At 42.6% G+C, this 26441-nt stretch overlaps 1 protein-coding gene across 1 annotated transcript in view; it reads left to right on the forward strand.

Annotated features, from left to right (window-relative positions):
* The window catches only part of LOC135058077 (hexokinase HKDC1-like), a 117902-nt gene that overhangs the window by 50209 nt on the left and 41252 nt on the right, over positions 1-26441 (forward strand). Inside the window, exons 9-14 of the mRNA XM_063963702.1 lie at positions 2896-3200; positions 5791-5939; positions 7300-7419; positions 11379-11474; positions 11933-12032; positions 12660-12843. Coding sequence (XP_063819772.1) covers positions 2896-3200; positions 5791-5939; positions 7300-7419; positions 11379-11474; positions 11933-12032; positions 12660-12843 — 954 coding nt within the window. The remainder of the gene's footprint in view (positions 1-2895; positions 3201-5790; positions 5940-7299; positions 7420-11378; positions 11475-11932; positions 12033-12659; positions 12844-26441) is intronic.

The following is a 26441-nucleotide window of genomic DNA, read 5'->3' on the forward strand; positions in this document are numbered from 1 at the left end:
AAACTGGCTTTATTCTACCTAAGTTGCCCTCCCACAAGTGTGTACTCCGAAAGAGTGTTTAGTGCCGCCGCTCACCTTGTCAGCAATCGGCGTACGAGGTTACATCCAGAAAATGTGGAGAAGATGATGTTCATTAAAATGAATTATAATCAATTCCTCCGCGGAGACATTGACCAGCAGCAATTGCCTCCACAAAGTACACAGGGAGCTGAGATGGTGGATTCCAGTGGGGACGAATTGATAATCTGTGAGGAGGGGGATGTACACGGTGATATATCGGAGGGTGAAGATGAGGTGGACATCTTGCCTCTGTAGAGCCAGTTTGTGCAAGGAGAGATTAATTGCTTCTTTTTTGGGGGGGGTCCAAACCAACCCGTCATATCAGTCACAGTCGTGTGGCAGACCCTGTCACTGAAATGATGGGTTGGTTAAAGTGTGCATGTCCTGTTTTGTTTATACAACATAAGGGTGGGTGGGAGGGCCCAAGGATAATTCCATCTTGCACCTCTTTTTTCTTTTCTTTTTCTTTGCATCATGTGCTGATTGGGGAGGGTTTTTTGGAAGGGACATCCTGCGTGACACTGCAGTGCCACTCCTAAATGGGCCCGGTGTTTGTGTCGGCCACTAGGGTCGCTAATCTTACTCACACAGCTACCTCATTGCACCTCTTTTTTTCTTTGCGTCATGTGCTGTTTGGGGAGGGTTTTTTGGAAGGGACATCCTGCGTGACACTGCAGTGCCACTCCTAGATGGGCCCGGTGTTTGTGTCGGCCACTAGGGTCGCTAATCTTACTCACACAGTCAGCTACCTCATTGCGCCTCTTTTTTTCTTTGCGTCATGTGCTGTTTGGGGAGGGTTTTTTGGAAGGGCCATCCTGCGTGACACTGCAGTGCCACTCCTAGATGGGCCCGGTGTTTGTGTCGGCCACTAGGGTCGCTAATCTTACTCACACAGTCAGCTACCTCATTGCGCCTCTTTTTTTCTTTGCGTCATGTGCTGTTTGGGGAGGGTTTTTTGGAAGGGCCATCCTGCGTGACACTGCAGTGCCACTCCTAGATGGGCCCGGTGTTTGTGTCGGCCACTAGGGTCGCTAATCTTACTCACACAGCTACCTCATTGCGCCTCTTTTTTTCTTTGCGTCATGTGCTGTTTGGGGAGGGTTTTTTGGAAGGGACATCCTGCGTGACACTGCAGTGCCACTCCTAGATGGGCCCGGTGTTTGTGTCGGCCACTAGGGTCGCTTATCTTACTCACACAGCGACCTCGGTGCAAATTTTAGGACTAAAAATAATATTGTGAGGTGTGAGGTATTCAGAATAGACTGAAAATGAGTGTAAATTATGGTTTTTGAGGTTAATAATACTTTGGGATCAAAATGACCCCCAAATTCTATGATTTAAGCTGTTTTTTAGTGTTTTTGGAAAAAAACACCCGAATCCAAAACACACCCGAATCCGACAAAAATAATTCGGTGAGGTTTTGCCAAAACGCGTTCGAACCCAAAACACGGCCGCGGAACCGAACCCAAAACCAAAACACAAAACCCGAAAAATTTCAGGCGCTCATCTCTAGTGCAAAGCTGCTAAAAGCAGCTTGCGAGCGAACAACTCGGAATGACCCCCAATATGCACTAACTTTCCTTATGATTTTGACTATATAGTAAAAATCGTAAGGAAAGTTAAGTGCATATCTCACCGTGTGTACACACCATAACTCTCTCTGCATGTTATATCTGCCCCCCCCCCTCCTCCCTGCAGTGCACATGGTTTTGCCCATTAGCTAACAAATTTGCTGTTGTGATCAGATCTGAATTATCCCCTGCATTTGCAAAGCATTATCCTCATTTTGATTTTCTAGTAGTGTAGCTTCAGATTGTTATCTTTTATTCTACCTTCTGTAGGAATCCCTAATAATAATAATAATAATAATAATTTTATTTATATAGCACTCTTTCTCCAATAGGACTCAAGGCGCTTAACAGATACATAGCATAATATGGTACAGAAAATAATGAAGTACATTTTCATAAAATACAGAAGCATGAAGATACTAAAAGGGACACTATGGAAATGCTTGAGTAAACAGGAATACAATCCAGTCAATATAATAATGTACTAAACCTTTCCTCGATTATGCAGAATTAAGGGTCTATGGGGGTCATTCTGAGTTGATCGCTCGCTAGCTGTTTTTAGCAGCCGTGCAAACGCTATGCCGCCTCCCACTGGGAGTGTATTTTAGCTTAGCAGAAGTGCGAACGAAAGGATCGCAGAGCGGCTACAAAATAATTTTGTGCCCGTTTCAGAGTAGCTTCAGACCTACTCAGTGCTTGCGACTGCGACTTCAGACTGTTCAGTTCCTGTTTTGACGTCACGAACACGCCCTGCGTTCGCCCAGCCACGCCTGCGTTTTTCCTGGCACACCTGCGTTTTTTTGAACACTCCCTGAAAACGGTCAGTTGACACCCAGAAATGCCCACTTCATGTCAATCACTCTGCGGACAGCAGTGCGACTGAAAAGCTTCGCTAGACCTTGTGTGAAACTACATCGGCCATTTTGAAAGTACGCCGCGCGTGTGCATTGCGCCGCATACGCATGCGCAGAAGTGCTGCACAGCGAACATTTTCTGCTAGCGATCAACTCGGAATGACCCTCTATGTACTAAGCCTTGGAGAGAGTGGACAGAGATAAAGTACCAGCCAATCAGCTCCTAACTGCCATGTTACAGGCTGTTTGAAAAATGACAGTTAGGAGCTGATTGGCTGGTATTTTATCTCCATGCAATTTATTACTCTCCAAGTATTAGTAAATAGACCCCGTAATGTATAATGAACCCTTAATGTTAGTCAAACAGCATGGGCAAATTCATATTAGTGTCACACTCCTGTATTTTTCAGGTATGCTAAACGACTACACAAAGTGGTTAGGAGACTGGTTCCTAACTGCGACGTGCGGTTTCTCCTCTCAGAAAGCGGCAGTGGTAAAGGGGCGGCTATGGTGACAGCAGTGGCTTGTAGACTACTCTCACAACATAAGCAAATTGATGAGGTTCTAGACTTGCTCTGCATTGCAGATGAGAAACTGGCAGATATTAAATTAAGAATGATGAATGAACTGAAATATGGACTTCATAGAGAAACGCATGGCTCTGCAACAGTGAAAATGTTACCGACATATGTCTATGGGACACCAGATGGGTCAGGTACAAAATCTCATGGTCATAAATTTTCACTATATTTATATTGATTAGTTAGATCTCAATCTGTATGCGTGTGTGGAAATATTTATTCATGTAACGACACTGAACACAGAGGCAGGGGCGTAAGTTCAGAGGCAAAATAGTGATCCCCCCCCTCCCCAGTGGCTTCAGCTTGCACATGTGCTAACCTCCCAGTGACTCCCCAATGGTACATTTGTACATTTGGAAGAATAAAGATTCCTTATCGCAGCTAATTGTGGCGATAAGAAATCTGAAAATTATAATAATTAGAGCCCGGGTGGGGGTTCTTTGTTATCAAAGCTCAGAAGCGGAACCGTGCATTGGCATCGAATCGGGATCGCAAGGTGACATTCACCTAGTGATTTGCACTAACTTTTCTTACGATTTTGACTATATAGTCAAAATCGTAAGAAAAAATCTCACCGAGTGTACACGGTGTGTATTAGGAGCGGATTGGTTGGTACATTATCTCTCACAATTTTATCTCTCTTCACGCTTTGATAACCCCCCCCCCCCCCCCCCCCCAAAAAAAAAAAAAAATATTAAATTATAACAATTAGTGCATTTCCTTAAGACATATAAGACACAATAGCAGAGCTGTAACAGCTCACTATGGGAGAGATGTACTAAGCTTTGGATAGTGATAAATCAAGAGCAATAATGTACAACCCAAGTCGGCCATGTTACAAGTTGTATTTGAAAAAAGACAGGAGCTGATTGGTTGTTAGGTTATCTTTCTCCAATTTATAATTTTCCAAGGCTTAGTACATATGCCCCTATATACAGTACACACTTTGATCTGTTATCACACACATTCAAAGACTCCTCAGCGGAAGGGGTCTGCAAAGGGGGTTTGAGGACTTGGACAGCAGTCAGTAGTGACTGTAGTAAATCGCTATGAAATGAGTGAAGAGAGATCTGCCCTAGTCCAGCAGCCCCCTCGGGCTCTCTTTTTTGGTGCCCCTATGACATTTGGAGGATGTTGGCCAGTACCTCCAATGTCTCTGGGAGTTATGTCACTGCACAAGAAGGCTACAAAATGGGCATTTCTAATAAAAGTTTCACTTAAAAATGATATGTATGATAGCTCTTTTATGACCTAGTCCATTTTTATTTTTTTTGTGGTCCCATAGCCTGTTTTTGTTGCCCTCTGCCTTTACTCCTAAAAGCTGCCTAGATTTGTTTCCCCAAGTCAAAGCACATCCAGCAGTAGAAAAAATGTACAAATGCAGCACAAATAAAACCAAGGAACACTATGATGTCTCACTTCTGCTACCCGAGCTTGGAGCCTTTACATATTGAACTGGGCAAATATTTATTTAAGGCTTTAGGGGCCTGGAAAAGTGATAAAACAGTGATAAATGCAAGGAGATACAGTAATGCACCGGCCAATCAGCTACTAACTGTAAATTTACATATTGGAGCTGATTGGCTGGTGCGTTATCACCTTGCACTTATCACTGTTTTATCACTTTACCCAGGCTTAATACATCTGCCCCTTAATGACACTGGGGCTGTGGAGATTAAGGGGTCTATTTATTAAAATTATTTTCACTAAAATAATGTGAAATGGGTGTGAAAACACACTTTTTCACATTATTTTAGTATCACCTGAATGTATTAAAGGGCATTTGGAGCAGTTTTCATGAAAAACTGCTCCAAACCCTTTAATTCACTACTTTTTAGTAACCCACATCGCATACCCATACTTATAATGCGAAATGCGATGTGGCCGAATTTACTAAAAAAAAATGTGAAAAAATACCGCAGTGTGCCCTGTGATAAACTCGCCAGCTCAGGCTGGCTAATTCACAGGGCAGCACTGCAAAAAGCACCATTTTGCCCAGCTTTCTCTGCCCCCGGCGGGGACCCGGCAGAGTGATCAACTATGTGTGTCCGATGGACACACAAGCTGTAAAAAAATAACAAAAAAAACAAAAACCCATACTCACCTGTCCAGGAAGCCGGTGTCCGCTGCTCCGGTGAGCGCTGCCGGGCGCCGGGTCCCCCATGTGCTACAAAGTGACCCCGGTGCAGTAAAGTGCAGTCGCAACGGGAAGGGGGGGTCGACCGGGCGGCGACGGTAGCGGCGATGTCGGCGGGGGCGGCGCATGCGCAGCAGGATATCAGGGTATTTTTTCCGAAAAATACACCGATGATGCTGCAAAGTATCATCGCAGGGACAGAGCTTGACCGCAAGCTCTGTCCCTGCACGCGATAATTGATACATCCCTGCGATGTAGTCAATTATCGCAGTGTGAGTTTGGGCGATTTTATCCCCTGTCATCTGCATCCTGGATGCGGATGGTGATAAAAAGGCCCCTAAATGTTTACATAAGTATTGGGAATAATGCTTAATCATAGTAGAATGCCAGGGCTGAAAAATGCGAGGGAAATGTATCAAACCAATCAGCTTTTAACTATAATTTTATAGAACATATTGATAAATGATAGTTAGTAGCTGATTAGATTTTCTCCCATTGTCCTCTTTAGAAGGTTTGATACATCGATCTTCCCTATGTTTCAGCGTACTACTGTGCCGGAAAATGAAAATCTATCATCTGTATTATAGAAAACGGCAAGTTCCTGGCTCTGGACCTTGGGGGAACAAACTTCAGAGTGTTGCTGGTCAAAATCAGAAGTGGGCGAAGACGCTATGTGAAAATGTACAACAAGATCTTCGCCATTCCTCTGGAAATAATGCAAGGGACAGGTGAAGAGGTACAAGCCGCCTCCATATTGTGAAACTTCATATATTCAGATATTTTCTTCATTTAAGGGCCTGTTGATAAAACCTTTACATTTTGCAAATATTTATCGACCAAATATTACCAAGCAGTAGAGAGTTAATGGCCCAGACCTACAAACATGACTGATTGCTTTATCGGCCAGTTGTGCCCATTCATGTACAATGGAAATATAAGCCCAGATTTCAGCTTTCAGTTGCACTATTGCAATAAAATAAAAAATAAAGTGCTTAAAAACTGACACCAATAAAAGTATTCTATACAACTTCATTTATTTTTAACTTCTAATATTATAAGCTCTACTACTTTAAAAAATGCTATACTCTAGGAATTATTTATTTAAAAAAAATAGCTTCTGTTCTGATTAGGCCCAATCGCCAGATTTCATTACCAGACCAGGCATCGTGGTAGAACAAGCACAGGGGAGACTGTTGCCAGCGGGAGACGGCAATAATTAGGAACAACTGGGTTATAACTTATCACCAGCAATAACCCATAATAGAGTGGACTCTGTAAAACCAAGACGTTTTGTGAGAGATAATTATGTCCCAGAGTTCAGTATTTGGGGGCAAAAATATAAATAAATGGAGTTTGAATTAATATACTTAGTTAGTATATGCTTTAATATACTATCAACATAATTGTTGGTTTAAATATATATATATATATATATATTTAGAGAAATGTAAAGGGGTTCTCCAAGTGCAAAAGGGTTTAATGTATTGGTTTGTATATGTCCTCCTGCAACGCCTACTAAATACATTGCTTATTGTTCGGCCCTCTGTGTTTTCCCCTCCTTATTGTATTCAGGCAGAATTATTTATAGTCTTGGATCTTGGATGTGGTACAGTACTGATCTGTAAAATGAATCTTTATCCAGTAATCAGAGCTAAGCTTTGTAGTGTCCATGTTTGCTGTAATTGTAATTGTAAATCACTTTTCCTGTATGATATAAACGGTTTTGTTAAAACAAATATATTTAGTGAAGGTTACATGTAGAATCCCTACACTATAATCACCTAAAGATAGACATCTTCTTCCAATGTTTTCATTGTTTACATGATGCTTTGAATTATATTACGTCTTGGAGCACTCCGCAACACAAAAACTCAACACACCGTGAGGCTCGTGCAGAGTTGGAAGTAAATGCAATTTGCAAGTTAGGTTGTGTGTGACAGTATGAGGGTTTTAGGGTGGAGTTAAGGGGCGGTAAGGAGAAAGACAAAATGAAAACGTGGGTGACAACATGTTGTTAAGCAAAAAATATTGTCAAATAAGTATTTAATAAGGAGCTGTCATTTATTATTAACATCATTGTGTCCGCTGTTTTCTAGTTATTTGACCACATTGTGGAATGCATTGCAGAATTCCTAGATTACATGGGAATTAAAGGTGCTCCACTACCACTGGGATTCACATTCTCTTTTCCTTGTAGACAAGAACGGATTGACAAGGTATGGTTCTCCTTCTCTGAAACTCGAGTTCTATTGCAAAAGTTAAAAGCTTGCTTTAACACCGTAAAGGTAATTTATTATTATTATTATTATTATTACATTTTATTTATAAGGCGCCACATGTGTTTCGCAGCGCCGTACAAAGGACAGTACAGGGGACAAAACATTGCATTGCAAAACATTTATGTAACTAACTGTCCAAAAAAGGGTACGTTTTTGATTCTACATTATAGGCTGATAATAATAATAATAATAATAATAATAATAATAATAAGGTTCATGTTTAGAACATGGGGTCCCCTGGGTTAGCACCAGAACATTAAATAAACTAATTTAACACTTAACCTGCTACTTCTTACTAATGTAATGCTTTAGTAAACTGTTATTTACTAATGTAATAGTTTTCTGTATTTTATCATTCCTTCCCAATTTAGCACTTTTCAGTGTTAAATTAGGCAACGCCATCTGTTTTCCAGAGCTCGATGCATATCGGCACTTTGCAGTTCCATAGTATCTCATGGGGACTGCAGTTCCGGCAGCAGATATCTCCAATATTCGCTGTGCACTACTTTTATGCATTTGGAGAAGGCAGCAAACATCCCATACACAATCATGAAAGTGGCATATACAGTATAAGAGTCACTTTAGGAACCACAAAAAGTATAAGCAAAGTGAGGCTTCTTGATGTGCCACATACTGTATGGATTACATTGTACCTAGTGTATTTTCTTTTTGGAATCTTTTTACTGGGAAATGATAGAGAGCATGCATTATACCTAGTTACAGTACATGACAATATATGTATCAAGCAATAATCTAACAATGCACATCAATGTACAGTGAATCTTTTTTTTTTGGGGGGGGGAGAGGAGACAGTGTCGGAAAAACTGCACTTTCCTTCTTTTTTAGGTCGAATCTGGATTCGACCTATTCAAGTCCAGTGCCATTTTTCCGACTTGTCGGAAAACACGTGGATCGGCGGTTTAGCCACGGATCCACATATTCTGTTGAATTTGCGGGCATTTCCGCCAGGTCTTTGGGACGTTTTCGACAATGCCGATCCGACTTTAAAAAAAGTTGGATCGGCATTGTTGAAAACGGGCAAAAACCTGTTGGAAATGGCCGCAAATCGAATACTGAAGTGTCAGATCCTCTCCATCGGATCCATGCCCGGGATCTGCCAGCAGCTGCACCGAATAGCCTGACTGCCTGAGCCAGCGGGGGGAGAGTAAGTATCATCTATTCTTTCTATCTATCTATCTATCTATCTATCTATCTATCTATCTATCTATTCTATCTGTCGTAATGTGTAAAAATGGGACTCTCTCTGTAGCAATGTGTAAAAAAGGGACTCTGCCGCAATGTGTAAAAAAGGGGACGCTGTCTGCCGTAATGTGTAAAAAGGGGACTCTGTCTGCCGTAATGTGTAAACAGGTGACTCTGTCTGCCGCAATGTGTAAAAAAGGGGACACTGTATGCCGAAATGTGTAAAAAGGGGACACGGTCTGCCGTGATGTGTAAAAAGGGGACTCTGTCTGCCGTAATGTGTAAAAGGTGGACTCTGCCTGTCGTAATGTGTAAAAGGGAACGCTGTTTGTCGTAATGTGTAAAAGATGAACTCTGTCTGCCGTAATGTGCAAAAGGGGGACTCTGTCTGCTGTAATGTGTAAAAAGGGGACGCTGTCTGCCGTAATGTGTAAAAAGGGGGCTCTACCTGGTGTAGTGGCGCTACTGTGCGGCGTAATTTGAATTGGTATTATTTTGTGGCCACACCCCTTCCCCATGAAGCCATACCCCTATATTTTTGACGAGCTCCTATGGTGCACAATGCCCTTATTTTACATAAGGGGGGGCGGGGGCACCGATGCCATTTCTTGCACACAGCACTAAAATGTCTAGTTACGGCACTGTATGTGTGTTTCCCATTTTTGGTTCCTGCTCCGTTTCTGGTTTCTGTCATCCTAGTGTATGCTCCCTGTTCCTGTTCTGTTGTCTGGTATACACTTTGCGACGAATAACTAAGCACCATCTCCAGTGCGATTACCAACTTACCATTATCCTTGGTCTTCCATGGTTACGTATACATGCTCCAATATTAGACTGGCGTAAGCCCCAAATTTTGTCATGGGGCTCTCAATGCCATCAGGGATGCTTGCCGACAATCAAACCTCTGCATCGAGTTATTCAAAATTCAACCTTCTCTCAAGATGACTCTCTACCAGCTCCGTATCAGTCCTTCAGAGATGTGTTTTAGAGAAAAGCTGCTGAAACACTACCTGCTCATTGGGAATAGGACTGTCCTATTGACTTGATACCCTGGAAAGTCCTTCCTCAGGGAAGTCTTCTTCCAGTCAATACTTGAGACACAGGCAGTTTCCAAATACATTTAGGAGAACCTGGAATGGGGATTCATCAGGTGGTCTAAGTGTCTAGCTGTTCATGGACTCTTTTTCATAAAAAAAAAAATCAGGCATCTTAGATCCTGTATAGATTACCGGGGTTTGAACATCATCACTACTAAGGATACCCCTTACCCCAGATCTCAGAACTGTTTGATAGAATAAAAGGGGCAAAGGTTTTCAGCAAACTGGACCTTCATGGGGCCTATAACTTAATCAGGATCAGAGCTGGTGATAAATGGAAGACTGCATTTAATAATTATGACAGGCATTACGAGTACCTGGATATGACATTTGGCTTAAGTAATGCGCCAGAAGTGCATGAATAATATCTTTTGAGATCTTCTGTACAAATATGTTGTGGTCTATCTGGGCAATATCCTAATATTTTCCAAGGATATTATAGAAAGAAAGGGTTATGACCAGTTCCTGGGGATGCTTCTGTGCCAGTATAGGCTCTCATCCCGTACTCCAGCGTTAAAGTGACAGTGCTTCCGAGTGCTGTACTTGTGTGTCCTGCTCCTGGTTCCTGCCTCTCCTGTGCTCGTTCCTGGTTCCTGCCTCTCCTGTGCTCCATTCCTGGTTCCTGCCGCCCCTGTACTCCGTTCATGGAATGGAACTCTTGCACTAGCATCTACCAGTTATATTTGCAAACTACCTTGATTTTTCTATTATGGTTTTCAGCCCAGTTTGTTTGGGTTGTTACACGTCCCAAATCTTTTTGCTCTTCAGTGGTGCTAGGCTCATTTATTGCTCTTCTCCTTCCCTACGGCTCTATTCACCTAGCCTTTCTAGATTTCCTCTCTGTCCATTCTGTGCTCAGCATTTTCTCCCACCTGGGCATGGATGACACTATCTTCCATTAGAGCTCTTTCTTATACCATAGGCTGTCTTGCTTGTTGGTTTCACTAATCTCTCTATCTTTCTATCTAGAGTGATCATCTGTTCTCCTGTTGTCACTTAGTTGTATATTACTGCCTCCCTCAGCGGTTATTATCACTGTCCCTTCTTCTCTAGTCCGACTTCCTCATAGGCGGGAATAACTTCTCCTACAAATGCTTTATTTTTACATGGGTGACCTCAACTCTTGTCTCCTTGTCTCCCCCCCTCTGCCCTCCCTGTTCTTGCCCCTCTCTTCTTTTATAACATATTATTTTTTATCTCACTTTAAGTATGGCCTCTTAATCATTTGGTAGTGGCATAAATACCATTGTTTTCATGTTATATTGCTATTGTTTAGTATTGCCATCTGTTATACTGCAGTTTATTTGCCACTGTCCTGTTTATTTCCCATACTTTGTTTTTAACAAGTGTAACCACTTAACATGTAATTGATTGACAGTTACATCATTGCCTGTTATCATATATGGTATTCCTATTGTTTGTTACCGGTTGATTTCTGTCTTACTGCAGTCTGTTTGCCAGTGTGTTGTGTGTTTCCAAAGTTCCATTGTATCAAGCGTGCAAAATTATAAACAAAATGTTTAAATAAAATAAAATGTACTTATGTTTTTTGGCGATTGTTCCATTTCTTTTTCTTCCTTTCAAATTGTTATATAGGGAACACTGGTTGGATGGACAAAAGGATTCAAAGCTACTGACTGTGAAGGAGAGGATGTAGTAGATATGTTGCGAGAAGCCATCAAGAGAAGGAATGTAAGTACAGAATGTTTCAGGTACCTTGTGCTGTACTGGAACAATATGTGTGCATACATTGCTGTATAATTAGGGATCACAGTTTTCGGTTTTAACCGAAAAATCCTGAAATGTGCCACTGAGGTCTTTACAGGTATTTTGACATACAAATGGCGAAGTCCAAAATCTGATTGCCAGTCTGATTCTGCATACAGTGTTTGTGGTCCTACCACACTCTCTGCCGGCACTTTAGTAAATTGTACTCCTACCAACGCTTCTTTACTCTTAGATAGAGACCAGCTATGTTACTCCACTATAGGAGCAGCACATCCACTTCCTGATTCATCACCACTGTACCACAAGTGTAGAAACCTCCTCCACTTTCACCCTCTCCTCTGGCATCCTGACATCGCCCCACCATTGTGCTCCGGTGCCGTCATGTGTATACTGACTTTTTACATTTCTGTTTTGCTTTGAAGGAGTTTGACTTGGATATTGTAGCAATCGTCAATGACACTGTGGGGACCATGATGACTTGTGGATATGAAGATTCAAATTGTGAGATTGGGCTTATAGCAGGTAAATGCCCTTTGCATTACTGTGCAGCGATTGCCAATAGCGTGGATGATGCCAAATGTAATGCAAGTCCTTTGGCGAGCTGTATCTTACATGTCCTTGCTCTGTAACCAACTGTGCACAACTTTGGGCAATGCACAGTTGTATACTAACCCAATACATGTCCACTTGCATCTGGGGGCTTATATGGGCTCTCTCTCTGACAGCAGTCCTGCTCAGTCCCTTGTAACTCTGCCCCTTGCTCTTCCTCTTTTCTCTGGGTAAAAAACAAAGGTCTAGCTGCTCAGATGCAGTGGGTGCCAGGTGATGATGGGGGGAAGGCAGCCTGCAGTGCCGCTCTCAGCAAGTGGCGCTCCTAGGCAAGTGTCTAGTGGGAAATCCGCCACTGCGTCTCAGTCCTTGCACATGCAGATGCACCAAAAGGCCCTTTTTACACTAAAAATATTTTCACCTGAATTCTGCTTCCCATGTTCTAATGAGTCACCCTATCAAATATAGTGACATTCTGGTTGTTAGATCAAGCTATGGACAACTCTGACTAGGGGACATTTATTATGACCACCAATGAATATTTACATATATAGCATCATCTGTTTTATTACATGATCTGAGGGAAATGTCTTTCCCCAGGTACTGGAAGCAATGTATGTTACATGGAAGAAATGAAGAACATTGAGTTTATAGATGCAGATGAAGGGAAAATGTGTATTAACACAGAATGGGGAGGATTTGGAGATAATGGCTGTCTGTCTGACATACAGACACTATATGACATACAGGTGGATGAACAGTCACTCAATCCTGGTAAACAAAGGTAAACTCAATTATATCTTAAAATTAACTATACTGCTGACATTAGATATTGGACTGCCCCTATGTAGGATTCCACAGGCGGGTGAGTCCATGAGTTGAAAAAATAAAGTTGTGCTCGTTTTGAATATTTGTGATAGAAAGCATAATATAACAAATGTAAAACTCATAATAATTGATACGATTATAACTCAGATAATAATCGTATCAACTGACACATCTTGTTTTGTTCCACGGTGAAACCTATATTATAAGCAATAATATATATAGTAACCCTTCAAAATATTATTTCACCCATGGCTCTGGTAGCAAATCTGCACCTCTCTGTTGTATTGTGTGCCTGTGAAGATCCTTGTTCACTTGTATGTTACTATAATAGGGATGTGAAAGATGCAATGGATACTAACACCCCTGTTCCTATGGGAGGGACCTTTGCATCTTGAATCTCATTTGACATGAATACTGTCTTCATATCAAAATATAATACAGGGAGGTTCCATATTACCCCCTCCCCCCTTCTCTCTCTCTCTCTCTGTATGTATATATATATATATATATATATTAGAGATGAGCGCCGGAAATTTTTCGGGTTTTGTGTTTTGGTTTTGGGTTCGGTTCCGCGGCCGTGTTTTGGGTTCGACCGCGTTTTGGCAAAACCTAACCGAATTTTTTTTGTCGGATTCGGGTGTGTTTTGGATTCGGGTGTTTTTTTCCAAAAAACCTAAAAAACAGCTTAAATCATAGAATTTGGGGGTCATTTTGATCCCAAAGTATTATTAACCTCAAAAACCATCATTTCCACTCATTTTCAGTCTATTCTGAATACCTCACACCTCACAATATTATTTTTAGTCCTAAAATTTGCACCGAGGTCGCTGGATGACTAAGCTAAGCGACCCTAGTGGCCGACACAAACACCTGGCCCATCTAGGAGTGGCACTGCAGTGTCACGCAGGATGTCCCTTCCAAAAAACCCTCCCCAAACAGCACATGATGCAAAGAAAAAAAGAGGCGCAATGAGGTAGCTGTGTGAGTAAGATAAGCGACCCTAGTGGCCGACACAAACACCGGGCCCATCTAGGAGTGTCACTGCAGTGTCACGCAGGATGTCCCTTCCAAAAAACCCTCCCCAAACAGCACATGACGCAAAGAAAAAAAGAGGCGCAATGAGGTAGCTGTGTGAGTAAGATAAGCGACCCTAGTGGCCGACACAAACACCGGGCCCATCTAGGAGTGGCACTGCAGTGTCACGCAGGATGTCCCTTCCAAAAAACCCTCCCCAAACAGCACATGACGCAAAGAAAAAAAGAGGCGCAATGAGGTAGCTGTGTGAGTAAGATAAGCGACCCTAGTGGCCGACACAAACACCGGGCCCATCTAGGAGTGGCACTGCAGTGTCACGCAGGATGTCCCTTCCAAAAAACCCTCCCCAAACAGCACATGACGCAAAGAAAAAAAGAGGCGCAATGAGGTAGCTGTGTGAGTAAGATAAGCGACCCTAGTGGCCGACACAAACACCGGGCCCATCTAGGAGTGGCACTGCAGTGTCACGCAGGATGTCCCTTCCAAAAAACCCTCCCCAAACAGCACATGACGCAAAGAAAAAAAGAGGCGCAATGAGGTAGCTGTGTGAGTAAGATAAGCGACCCTAGTGGCCGACACAAACACCGGGCCCATCTAGGAGTGTCACTGCAGTGTCACGCAGGATGTCCCTTCCAAAAAACCCTCCCCAAACAGCACATGACGCAAAGAAAAAAAGAGGCGCAATGAGGTAGCTGTGTGAGTAAGATAAGCGACCCTAGTGGCCGACACAAACACCGGGCCCATCTAGGAGTGGCACTGCAGTGTCACGCAGGATGTCCCTTCCAAAAAACCCTCCCCAAACAGCACATGACGCAAAGAAAAAAAGAGGCGCAATGAGGTAGCTGTGTGAGTAAGATAAGCGACCCTAGTGGCCGAAACAAACACCGGGCCCATCTAGGAGTGTCACTGCAGTGTCACGCAGGATGTCCCTTCCAAAAAACCCTCCCCAAACAGCACATGACGCAAAGAAAAATTAAAGAAAAAAGAGGTGCAAGATGGAATTGTCCTTGGGCCCTCCCACCCACCCTTATGTTGTATAAACAGGACATGCACACTTTAACCAACCCATCATTTCAGTGACAGGGTCTGCCACACGACTGTGACTGATATGACGGGTTGGTTTGGACCCCCACCAAAAAAGAAGCAATTAATCTCTCCTTGCACAAACTGGCTCTACAGAGGCAAGATGTCCACCTCATCATCATCCTCCGATATATCACCGTGTACATCCCCCTCCTCACAGATTATCAATTCGTCCCCACTGGAATCCACCATCTCAGCTCCCTGTGTACTTTGTGGAGGCAATTGCTGCTGGTCAATGTCTCCGCGGAGGAATTGATTATAATTCATTTTAATGAACATCATCTTCTCCACATTTTCTGGATGTAACCTCGTACGCCGATTGCTGACAAGGTGAGCGGCGGCACTAAACACTCTTTCGGAGTACACACTTGTGGGAGGGCAACTTAGGTAGAATAAAGCCAGTTTGTGCAAGGGCCTCCAAATTGCCTCTTTTTCCTGCCAGTATAAGTACGGACTGTGTGACGTGCCTACTTGGATGCGGTCACTCATATAATCCTCCACCATTCTTTCAATGTTGAGAGAATCATATGCAGTGACAGTAGACGACATGTCCGTAATCGTTGTCAGGTCCTTCAGTCCGGACCAGATGTCAGCATCAGCAGTCGCTCCAGACTGCCCTGCATCACCGCCAGCGGGTGGGCTCGGAATTCTGAGCCTTTTCCTCGCACCCCCAGTTGCGGGAGAATGTGAAGGAGGAGATGTTGACAGGTCGCGTTCCGCTTGACTTGACAATTTTCTCACCAGCAGGTCTTTCAACCCCAGCAGACTTGTGTCTGCCGGAAAGAGAGATCCAAGGTAGGCTTTAAATCTAGGATCGAGCACGGTGGCCAAAATGTAGTGCTCTGATTTCAACAGATTGACCACCCGTGAATCCTTGTTAAGCGAATTAAGGGCTCCATCCACAAGTCCCACATGCCTAGCGGAATCGCTCCGTGTTAGCTCCTCCTTCAATGTCTCCAGCTTCTTCTGCAAAAGCCTGATGAGGGGAATGACCTGACTCAGGCTGGCAGTGTCTGAACTGACTTCACGTGTGGCAAGTTCAAAGGGCATCAGAACCTTGCACAACGTTGAAATCATTCTCCACTGCGCTTGAGACAGGTGCATTCCACCTCCTATATCGTGCTCAATTGTATAGGCTTGAATGGCCTTTTGCTGCTCCTCCAACCTCTGAAGCATATAGAGGGTTGAATTCCACCTCGTTACCACTTCTTGCTTCAGATGATGGCAGGGCAGGTTCAGTAGTTTTTGGTGGTGCTCCAATCTTCTGTACGTGGTGCCTGTACGCCGAAAGTGTCCCGCAATTCTTCTGGCCACCGACAGCATCTCTTGCACGCCCCTGTCGTTTTTTAAAAAATTCTGCACCACCAAATTCAAGGTATGTGCAAAACATGGGACGTGCTGGAATTTGCCCATATTTAATGCACACACAATATTGCTGGCGTTGTCCGATGCCACAAATCCACAGGAGAGTCCAATTGGGGTAAGCCATTCCGCGATGATCTTCCTCAGTTGCCGTAAGAGGTTTTCAGCTGTGTGCGTATTCTGGAAACCGGTGATACAAAGCGTAGCCTGCCTAGGAAAGAGTTGGCGTTTGCGAGATGCTGCTACTGGTGCCGCCGCTGCTGTTCTTGCGGCGGGAGTCCATACATCTACCCAGTGGGCTGTCACAGTCATATAGTCCTGACCCTGCCCTGCTCCACTTGTCCACATGTCCGTGGTTAAGTGGACATTGGGTACAACTGCATTTTTTAGGACACTGGTGAGTCTTTTTCTGACGTCCGTGTACATTCTCGGTATCGCCTGCCTAGAGAAGTGGAACCTAGATGGTATTTGGTAACGGGGGCACACTGCCTCAATAAATTGTCTAGTTCCCTGTGAACTAACGGCGGATACCGGATGCACGTCTAACACCAACATAGTTGTCAAGGCCTCAGTTATCCGCTTTGCAGCAGGATGACTGCTGTGATATTTCATCTTCCTCGCAAAGGACTGTTGAACAGTCAATTGCTTACTGGAAGTAGTACAAGTGGGCTTACGACTTCCCCTCTGGGATGACCATCGACTCCCAGCAGCAACAACAGCAGCGCCAGCAGCAGTAGGTGTTACACGCAAGGATGCATCGGAGGAATCCCAGGCAGGAGAGGACTCGTCAGAATTGCCAGTGACATGGCCTGCAGGACTATTGGCATTCCTGGGGAAGGAGGAAATTGACACTGAGGGAGTTGGTGGGGTGGTTTGCGTGAGCTTGGTTACAAGAGGAAGGGATTTACTGGTCAGTGGACTGCTTCCGCTGTCGCCCAAAGTTTTTGAACTTGTCACTGACTTATTATGAATGCGCTGCAGGTGACGTATAAGGGAGGATGTTCCGAGGTGGTTAACGTCCTTACCCCTACTTATTACAGCTTGACAAAGGCAACACACGGCTTGACACCTGTTGTCCGCATTTCTGTTGAAATACTTCCACACCGAAGAGCTGATTTTTTTGGTATTTTCACCAGGCATGTCAATGGCCATATTCCTCCCACGGACAACAGGTGTCTCCCCGGGTGCCTGACTTAAACAAACCACCTCACCATCAGAATCCTCCTGGTCAATTTCCTCCCCAGCGCCAGCAACACCCATATCCTCCTCATCCTGGTGTACTTCAACACTGACATCTTCAATCTGACTATCAGGAACTGGACTGCGGGTGCTCCTTCCAGCACTTGCAGGGGGCGTGCAAATGGTGGAAGGCGCATGCTCTTCACGTCCAGTGTTGGGAAGGTCAGGCATCGCAACCGACACAATTGGACTCTCCTTGTGGATTTGGGATTTCGAAGAACGCACAGTTCTTTGCGGTGCTTTTGCCAGCTTGAGTCTTTTCAGTTTTCTAGCGAGAGGCTGAGTGCTTCCATCCTCATGTGAAGCTGAACCACTAGCCATGAACATAGGCCAGGGCCTCAGCCGTTCCTTGCCACTCCGTGTGGTAAATGGCATATTGGCAAGTTTACGCTTCTCCTCCGACAATTTTATTTTAGGTTTTGGAGTCCTTTTTTTACTTATATTTGGTGTTTTGGATTTGACATGCTCTGTACTATGACATTGGGCATCGGCCTTGGCAGACGACGTTGCTGGCATTTCATCATCTCGGCCATGACTAGTGGCAGCAGCTTCAGCACGAGGTGGAAGTGGATCTTGATCTTTCCCTAATTTTGGAACCTCAACATTTTTGTTCTCCATATTTTAATAGGCACAACTAAAAGGCACCTCAGGTAAACAATGGAGATGGATGGATACTAGTATACAATTATGGATGGACTGCCGAGTGCCGACACAGAGGTAGCTACAGCCGTGGACTACCGTACTGTACTGTGTCTGCTGCTAATATAGACTGGTTGATAATGAGATGTAGTATGTATAAAGAAGAAAGAAAAAAAACCACGGGTAGGTGGTATACAATTATGGATGGACTGCCGAGTGCCGACACAGAGGTAGCTACAGCCGTGGACTACCGTACTGTACTGTGTCTGCTGCTAATATAGACTGGATGATAATGAGATGTAGTATGTATAAAGAAGAAAGAAAAAAAAAACCACGGGTAGGACTAGGTGGTATACAATTATGGATGGACTGCCGAGTGCCGACACAGAGGTAGCTACAGCCGTGGACTACCGTACTGTACTGTGTCTGCTGCTAATATAGACTGGTTGATAATGAGATGTAGTATGTATAAAGAAGAAAGAAAAAAAAAACCACGGGTAGGTGGTATACAATTATGAATGGACTGCCGAGTGCCGACACAGAGGTAGCTACAGCCGTGGACTACCGTACTGTACTGTGTCTGCTGCTAATATAGACTGGATGATAATGAGATGTAGTATGTATAAAGAAGAAAGAAAAAAAAACCACGGGTAGGTGGTATACAATTATGGATGGACTGCCGAGTGCCGACACAGAGGTAGCTACAGCCGTGGACTACCGTACTGTACTGTGTCTGCTGCTAATATAGACTGGATGATAATGAGATGTAGTATGTATAAAGAAGAAAGGAAAAAAAAACCACGGGTAGGTGGTATACAATTATGGATGGACTGCCGAGTGCCGACACAGAGGTAGCTACAGCCGTGGACTACCGTACTGTACTGTGTCTGCTGCTAATATAGACTGGTTGATAATGAGATGTAGTATGTATAAAGAAGAAAGAAAAAAAAAACCACGGGTAGGTGGTATACAATTATGGATGGACTGCCGAGTGCCGACACAGAGGTAGCTACAGCCGTGGACTACCGTACTGTACTGTGTCTGCTGCTAATATAGACTGGATGATAATGAGATGTAGTATGTATAAAGAAGAAAGAAAAAAAAAACCACGGGTAGGTGGTATACAATTATGGATGGACTGCCGAGTGCCGACACAGAGGTAGCTACAGCCGTGGACTACCGTACTGTACTGTGTCTGCTGCTAATATAGACTGGTTGATAATGAGATGTAGTATGTATAAAGAAGAAAGAAAAAAAAACCCACGGGTAGGTGGTATACAATTATGGATGGACTGCCGAGTGCCGACACAGAGGTAGCTACAGCCATGGACTACCGTACTGTACTGTGTCTGCTGCTAATATTGACTGGATGATAATGAGATGTAGTATGTATAAAGAAGAAAGAAAAAAAAACCACGGGTAGGTGGTATACAATTATGGATGGACTGCCGAGTGCCGACACAGAGGTAGCTACAGCCGTGGACTACCGTACTGTACTGTGTCTGCTGCTAATATAGACTGGTTGATAATGAGATGTAGTATGTATAAAGAAGAAAGAAAAAAAAACCACGGGTAGGTGGTATACAATTATGGATGGACTGCCGAGTGCCGACACAGAGATAGCTACAGCCGTGGACTACCGTACTGTACTGTGTCTGCTGCTAATATAGACTGGATGATAATGAGATGTAGTATGTATAAAGAAGAAAGAAAAAAAAACCACGGGTAGGTGGTATACAATTATGGATGGACTGCCGAGTGCCGACACAGAGGTAGCTACAGCCGTGAACTACCGTACTGTGTCTGCTGCTAGTATAGACTGGATGATAAATAATGATATAAAAAATATATATATATCACTACTGCAGCCGGACAGGTATATATTATATAATGACGGACCTGCTGGACACTGTCTGTCAGCAGAATGAGTTTTTTAATTTTTATAGAATAAAAAAACATCACACAAGTCACACGACGAGTGTACTTTTTCAGGCAGACATTCAATCACAATATACTATACTGGTGGTCAGTGTGGTCAGGTCACTGGTCACAGTGGTCAGTGGTCAGTCACACTGGCAGTGGCACTCTGGCAGCAAAAGTGTGCACTGTTTAATATGTACTCCTGGCTCCTGCTATAACCTATAACTGCTCCCCAGTCTCCCCCACAATTAAGCTGTGTGAGCACAGTCAGATATTATACATAGATGATGCAGCACACTGGGCTGAGCACAGATATGGTATGTGAGTGTGACTGAGTCACTGTGTATCGTTTTTTTCAGGCAGAGAACAAGAACAGAATGGATTATTAAATAATAATAAATTATAAAACTGCACTGGTGGTCAGGTCACTGGTCATCAGTCACTAGTATAACTCCTCCTAAGCTCCAGTAAGTAAATGAAGTGTCTCACTCTCACTCTCCTATCTATTTTAATTTCTAAACGGAGAGGACGCCAGCCACGTCCTCTCCCTATCAATCTCAATGCACGTGTGAAAATGGCCGCGACGCGCGGCTCCTTATATAGAATCCGAGTCTCGCGATAGAATCCGAGCCTCGCGAGAATCCGACAGCGTGATGATGACGTTCGGGCGCGCTCGGGTTAACCGAGCAAGGCGGGAAGATCCGAGTCGCTCGGACCCGTGTAAAAAAACATGAAGTTCGGGCGGGTTCGGATTCAGAGAAACCGAACCCGCTCATCTCTAATATATATATATATATATATACATACACACACACACACACACACACACACACACACACACACGTTGAGTATCCCATATCCAAATATTCTGAAATACGACATTTTTTTGAGTGAGACTGAGATAGTGAAATCTTTGTTTTCTGATGGCTCAATGCACACAAACTTTGTTTAATACACAAAGTATTAAATGACTTTCAGGCTGTGTGTAAAAGGTGTATATGAAACATAAATGAATTGTGTGAATGTACACACACTTTGTTTAATGCACTAAGTTATTAAAAATATTGGCTAAAGTTACCTTCAGGCTGTGTATAAGGTGTATATGAAACATAAATGCATTCTGTGCTTAGACTTGAGTCCTATCGCCATGATATCTCATTATGGTATGCAATTATTCCAAAATACGGAAAAATCCCATATCCAAAACACTTCTGTCTCAAGCATTTTGGATAAGGGCTACTCAACGTGTGTGTGTGTGTGTGTGTGTGTGTGTGTGTGTGTGTGTGTGTGTGTGTGTGTGTATATATATATATATCCAAGACGATCCTGCACTCTCATCTCATAATATCCAACGTTGCGGGTGCTCCCAATAGACCCGATCGGTCCACTTGAACAACAGTGTTTCCACTAGGTGGAAGGTGCACTCTCGCTGAAATGAATATAGTCCGTTCATAAAAAGATGCAGCACAGGGACGAATCGCACCTCTTCCTACTATTTACTCTTTGTTCCTCCGTGGCCCTGTAGCTGCACCTTAATAGCAGCTTCTGTGTGATCAGAGACGTGTCAAGTATTGGTTGTATCTATGACCTTCATTTTTGGTGTCCAGACCTGCTATCCCCATGTGTCTGTTTTACATGATGATGAACTGATCCTAGACACACCATTAATTATTTGATGAATGAAGTCTACCTAAATGTGTTACTGGTCTTGAGAAAGTTTCGTTAAACGGACCGAAACGTCGACAAACAAGGCTTTTTGACCACTTCAATAAAAGTCTTTTTATGAACGGACTATATTCATTTCAGCGAGAGTGCACCTTCCACCTAGTGGAAACACTGTTTTATATATATATATATATATATATATATATATAAACATCCACAGGTCCAGCACTCCCATAATATAAAGTTTACTTAGAGGGTTGCCCCCACGAATCAGTGATACATTCTGGTAAAGGTGCAGCACTCCAAGCATAAATAAGCAGGTGAGCAGGTGATATACAGTCAATGTTTCAATGCTTTAATGTAGCATTTTCATCAGGAATATATATAAAACAAAAAACAAAACAGCAACTCATCACATCCGGACAGTTATTTCCCACCCTGTAGTTTCCCATTCGTTGGCTGTCTGAGATCTTGTATAAATAGGTGCTTTAAACTTGCCCCAGGTCCATCTCATCTGTTACCATTATTTCATAACCCCGCCTTTCCCCCTGCTTTATGTAAATCCTCCTTTACCACCTGGCTATCGGGCAATATGTATTACTTTACGATATTACCACCGATACTAATCTCCCATAATTTTCTGAAATTCAGGAAAGAATGGTAATCTCATCCAAAAACTTCTCTCATTTTCAGCAAATTAGGCACTTTCATGCCAAAATTAGCTCGACCCTGACTAGCAGACCTTTAACTTCTTTTAAATCTATCTGTTGGAAATGCTCCTCTAGAGGCGGGTACACACGGAAAGATCCATGCTTAAATTCAAAGCAATCTGACTAGATTGCTTAGAAGTTAAGCACGGATCTCTCGTGTGTATGCCCATAGCGATAGCGATGCGTGGCACCGCGCGTCGCTATTGCTGACTCTAGACAGGGCCGGTGCAAGGTTTCTTGGCACCCTAGGCAAAACCTCTGCCTACTCCTCCCACCTCCAGCCCCCACCCCTCGCCCTTCTGTCTGTTGAATGGAGAATGCACCCTACAAGACAAACAATTGTAAAAAAAACCCACTAAGCATGACAGGAAGACTGTAGTTTAGGGAAAGGATGTCAACACAGACAGGAGATATGGATAGATATATAAGGAGTGTATTATAGTTGTGGGGGAGGGAGGGTTCTTGCTCATTACAATGAGTATGACACATACATAAGTGTATGACACACATTACAGTGCCCCCTTACTAACATCCACTACACACACCTCTCACTGACAATGTTATGTTATACAAGTCAGGCTGGGCAATGGATCAGACCCAATTGCTTAGCACACAAATCTGGGTAATTGGTATGCAACTTTGGGCGAGATTCAAATGTTGCCTCCCCTTCCCGCCCGCGATCATCCCTTACGGCAGTTATTCAAATGTTGCTTACGGCGGGCGTGACATCAGCATTTCAGCTCGCTATCCCCGGAGGAGCCCAAACAGGACTTTTTGCATTGGGCCGGATAGTTTAGTCGGGGGCCCAACTGCTTTGGGAGCGATCAGCATTAAAACGGGTGACATTTGTATATCACCCCTGCGATCTCCTGTCACTTTAGACGGGAGGTAGGGGGCGGTAGCAGGATTAATAGTACCGCCCCCACCGTTGAAAGCAACCATCACTGCCACCCCCTCTTCCCCTTCCCGGGGATATAATAGCCGCTGCAGCATGTGCAACCCCCTCCCCTGTTCATCCCAACCACTGACGAGTTCCAAAGACAGGGTGGATCCAAGCATGGGGAGAGGCAGTGACTGAGGTGACCCATTATATACCGAGTCTGTTAGTGTGTGTATGTATGTTTGTGTGTAATATAAGTAGATAATAACAACCTTTCTGTCAAACTTGACAGGTGGTAACACCTCCTTGCTCCTAGGCGCCACCCCCTTTAATATTAAATGATAGTGTTTTATATCGCTTTAATATAAAATTTTATATAAATTTATAGTGTTCGATATTAAACCGTATTAAAAGTTAATGGCTTTGAAAAGAATGTCACATATGACACACACTTTAAAATACATCTTTTTTTTTTTTGTAACACAAAATGTTCTTACATTCCAGCAGCTGAAACTTCATGCTTGGCACATATGGTACTATTTAAAAATCATACTATGTCACACATGTTACAGTTTTAAAAAGGATAATCACTAATGACCGTGTCCATTTTCTTAGATGCACGGAAGCATCACACCTGGTACTGATTTAAAAAGCGTATTGATTTTAATGGCCATTTATGATTAATGATGAGAGCACAAATTTCAAAATGACATTCTCACACATTATTTTTTGCAAACATATGTAGAAACAGTGTATTTGGTTTTAAATTGAAAAATATTTAAAAAGCTTAACTGTATATTACAACCTATGTTGCATACCTGACATATGTTACTGTGTGTTAAATAGTACTAAAAAGTTTAAACATTATTTTTTGCAAACATATGTAGAAACAGTGTATTTGGTTTTAAATTGAAAAATATTTAAAAAGCTTAACTGTATATTACAACCTATGTTGCATACCTGACATATGTTACTGTGTGTTAAATAGCACTAAAAAGTTTAAACATTATTTTTTGCAAACATATGTAGAAACAGTGTATTTGGTTTTAAATTGAAAAATATTTAAAAAGCTTAACTGTATATTACAACCTATGTTGCATACATGACATATGTTACTGTGTGTTAAATAGCACTAAAAAGTTTATCTTTATTGTGGCCGATCGCTGAACTTTGATTGCAAGCAGACATGACCAGACTTGTCAGTATTACAGCGTGACATGTCCAGACCTGTATATTAGCGATAAAAGATTTACACCAAATACTGTGTATTAAACCGTTTATATCGATGCATACAGACCACATATTACAGTGTATTAGAGTATATAGCACTGTATACAGACCACATATTACAGTGTATTACAACGTGTATAACGCTGCAAGCATACCACATATTACTGTGTATTAAACCGTTTATATCGCAGCATACAAGCCGTATGTTACTGTGTATTAAACAGTGTGTATATTGCTGCATATATGCCATTTATTACTGTGTATTACAGATTGTATAGCACTGTATACAGACCACATATTACAGTGTATTATACGTGTATAACGCGGCAAGCATACCATATATTACTGTGTATTACAGAGTGTATAGCACTGTATACAGACCACATATTACTGGGTATTACGTGTATAACGCTGCAAGCATACCACATATTACAGTGTATTACAGAGTGTATAGCACTGTATACAGACCACATATTACTGGGTATTACAACGTGTATAACGCTGCAAGCATACCACATATTACTGGGTATTAAACCGTTTATATAGCTGAGCACCATATATTACTGTATAAGTTACTGTGTGTTAAATAGCACTAAAAAGTTTAAACATTATTTTTTGCAATCATATGTAGAAACAGTGTATTTGGTTTTAAATTGAAAAATATTTAAAAAGCTTAACTGTATATTGCAACCTATGTTGCATACATGACATATGTTACTGTGTGTTAAATAGCACTAAAAAGTTTATCTTTATTGTGGCCGATCGCTGAACTTTGATTGCAAGCAGACATGACCAGACTTGTCAGTATTACAGCGTGACATGTCCAGACCTGTATATTAGCGATAAAAGATTTACACCAAATACTGTGTATTAAACCGTTTATATCGATGCATACAAACCACATATTACAGTGTATTACAGAGTATATAGCACTGTATACAGACCACATATTACAGTGTATTACAACGTGTATAACGCTGCAAGCATACCACATATTACTGTGTATTAAACCGTTTATATCGCTGCATACAAGCCGTATGTTACTGTGTATTAAACAGTGTGTATATTGCTGCATACATACCATATATTACTGTGTATTACAGAGTGTATAGCACTGTATACAGACCACATATTACTGGGTATTACGTGTATAACGCTGCAAGCATACCACATATTACAGTGTATTACAGAGTGTATAGCACTGTATACAGACCACATATTACTGGGTATTACAACGTGTATAACGCTGCAAGCATACCACATATTACTGGGTATTAAACCGTTTATATAGCTGAGCACCATATATTACTGTATATTACATCGTGACATGTCCAGACCTCATACAAAATTGATGGGCAAAATCATTTATTTTTGGTCGACGCGGGCTGCGTTTGTTCGGGTTGATACAGCCGTGATGTATACACATAACCAACAGACTAGCATTCTTCTTTAGGCTGTTATGTCCGATCGAGGTCGTGGCAAATTGTTCGTTCGCCGTTGCAGCGACGGTTGTGCGAATTGTTGTTTTGCCCAATTATGCTAGGACAGTGCATTAGTGCATCTGTAACATTTCAATTTGGTAAACTAATGGGATTGATATATATGAATGGTATTGAATGTTAATTAAAAAAACAAAACAAAAAACAAATCAATTCTAGGGAACAGGCTATATAATAGGTAGCATGTATCACCATCCCAAGTTTGTGATAGGTTCAGCGGCCTCTTTGACAATCCATGTTATGGATATGAAGTAAACCCACCATTAATAAGCATTAAAAAGGATACCATCCT

This window comes from Pseudophryne corroboree, chromosome 3 (assembly GCF_028390025.1).
Source record: "Pseudophryne corroboree isolate aPseCor3 chromosome 3, aPseCor3.hap2, whole genome shotgun sequence".
Taxonomy (NCBI): Eukaryota; Metazoa; Chordata; class Amphibia; order Anura; family Myobatrachidae; genus Pseudophryne; species Pseudophryne corroboree.